This window comes from Apodemus sylvaticus, chromosome 1 (genome assembly GCF_947179515.1).
Source record: "Apodemus sylvaticus chromosome 1, mApoSyl1.1, whole genome shotgun sequence".
Classification (NCBI taxonomy): Eukaryota; Metazoa; Chordata; class Mammalia; order Rodentia; family Muridae; genus Apodemus; species Apodemus sylvaticus.
In genome coordinates, this window is record NC_067472.1 from 209,259,897 (window position 1) to 209,261,317 (window position 1,421).

Genomic DNA, 1,421 nt, shown 5'->3' on the forward strand with positions numbered 1-1,421 from the left:
TAAAGACAAAAACACATATACCTGGTCAAAACCTAAAAAAACAAAATTGAAGTATTTTATTTCTACATCTGAATTGATATAAAGTATGATATAAAATATTGTATTTGAATGTTTAACAACACAAATTTTATGTACAATGAAGAGATTAGCCCTGCATGTCCATCATGAAGTGCTGGGATGTAATACTGAGTGACATTCCCCTATAATGTATGAGAATGGCCTCTGCAGACCTGACCATGGGGATCTTTTTCCTGTCCCAGACTGTGCTGGGAATGCTGGGGAACTCTGTTTTGCTTTGTTGTTTTATCATTGCTGACTTCTCTGGGATCAAGACAAGGCCTGTAGACCTAATTGTCAAACACCTCACCTGGGCCAACATCATGGTTGTTATCTGCAAAGGAATCCCTCAGACAATGGCTACTTTTGGGCATTCATATTTTCTAGAGGAGATTGCATGTAAACTTGTCTTTTATTTGCATAGAGTTTCGAGGGGATTTTCCCTTGGTTCCACATGCCTGTTGAGTATCTTTCAGGCCATCACTATTAGCTCCACCAATTCTATGTCTGCACAGCTCAAGGCCAGAATCCCCAAAATGATTGGTACTTCCCTGGCCTTGTGCTGGTCCCTGTGTCTGCTTGTAAATAGCTTCATAATCATGACAGTGACTGACATGAGAGATAAAGGAAATCTTACTGAATTTAGACAATTGTTGTACTGTTTAGCAATCAATCGTTCCAAACAAACTTACAGAGTGTATGTGATCATATTGGCCTCCAGTGATGTCCTGTGCTTGGGACTCATGGTGTGGGCCAGTGGCCTCATGGTGCTGATCTTAGCCAAGCATAAGCAGAAGGTCCGACATGTTCACAGATCCTTGGCTACAAAGTCACGTCATGAAACCAAGGCCACGGGGCGTGTTCTTGTCCTAGTGAGCAGTTTTGTAGGTCTTTATGGAACATCTTTTGTCTTAATGATGTGTTTTTCTTTCCAGGATAAAGCAGACACATGGCTGGTCAATGCCAACGTGGCCATGAGTGCTTGTTTCCCAGTACTCTGCCCCTTTCTGCTCACCAGAAGCTATACTAGGAGTTTTAAACTCTGCCATACTTTGAATATATCAAGGGCCAATTTTATTCTTGTGTAGTCGGCTCTTTAAAACATATACTGTACACACTATTATATTCAGTATGTAATGTTCACATCAGATCTACACTCTAGGTAAAATATCTCCCAGTGCTCTTTGAATCCAGTTACTTTCAATTGTTTCAATTTAGGACATTTTGGTACAAGATAAATTTAAATTGTAGGGTATATAGGTTGTAATAATTATGGTTTACATGGGTTTAACATTCATGGATCTCTTTTATAGACAAACATTAATCAACACTGGCTTCAAGCTAGACTGTGAATCTGAGTGAAG

General features: G+C 39.6%; 1 protein-coding gene across 1 annotated transcript; it reads left to right on the forward strand.

Moving 5' to 3' along the window:
• The first annotated feature begins 215 nt into the window (after nt 1-215).
• On the forward strand, nt 216-1,145 carry LOC127674027 (vomeronasal type-1 receptor 4-like). Its single transcript, XM_052169876.1, has one exon. It carries the CDS (start codon nt 216-218, stop codon nt 1,143-1,145), a length of 930 nt encoding a protein of 309 aa, XP_052025836.1.
• Nucleotides 1,146-1,421: the final 276 nt, after the last annotated feature.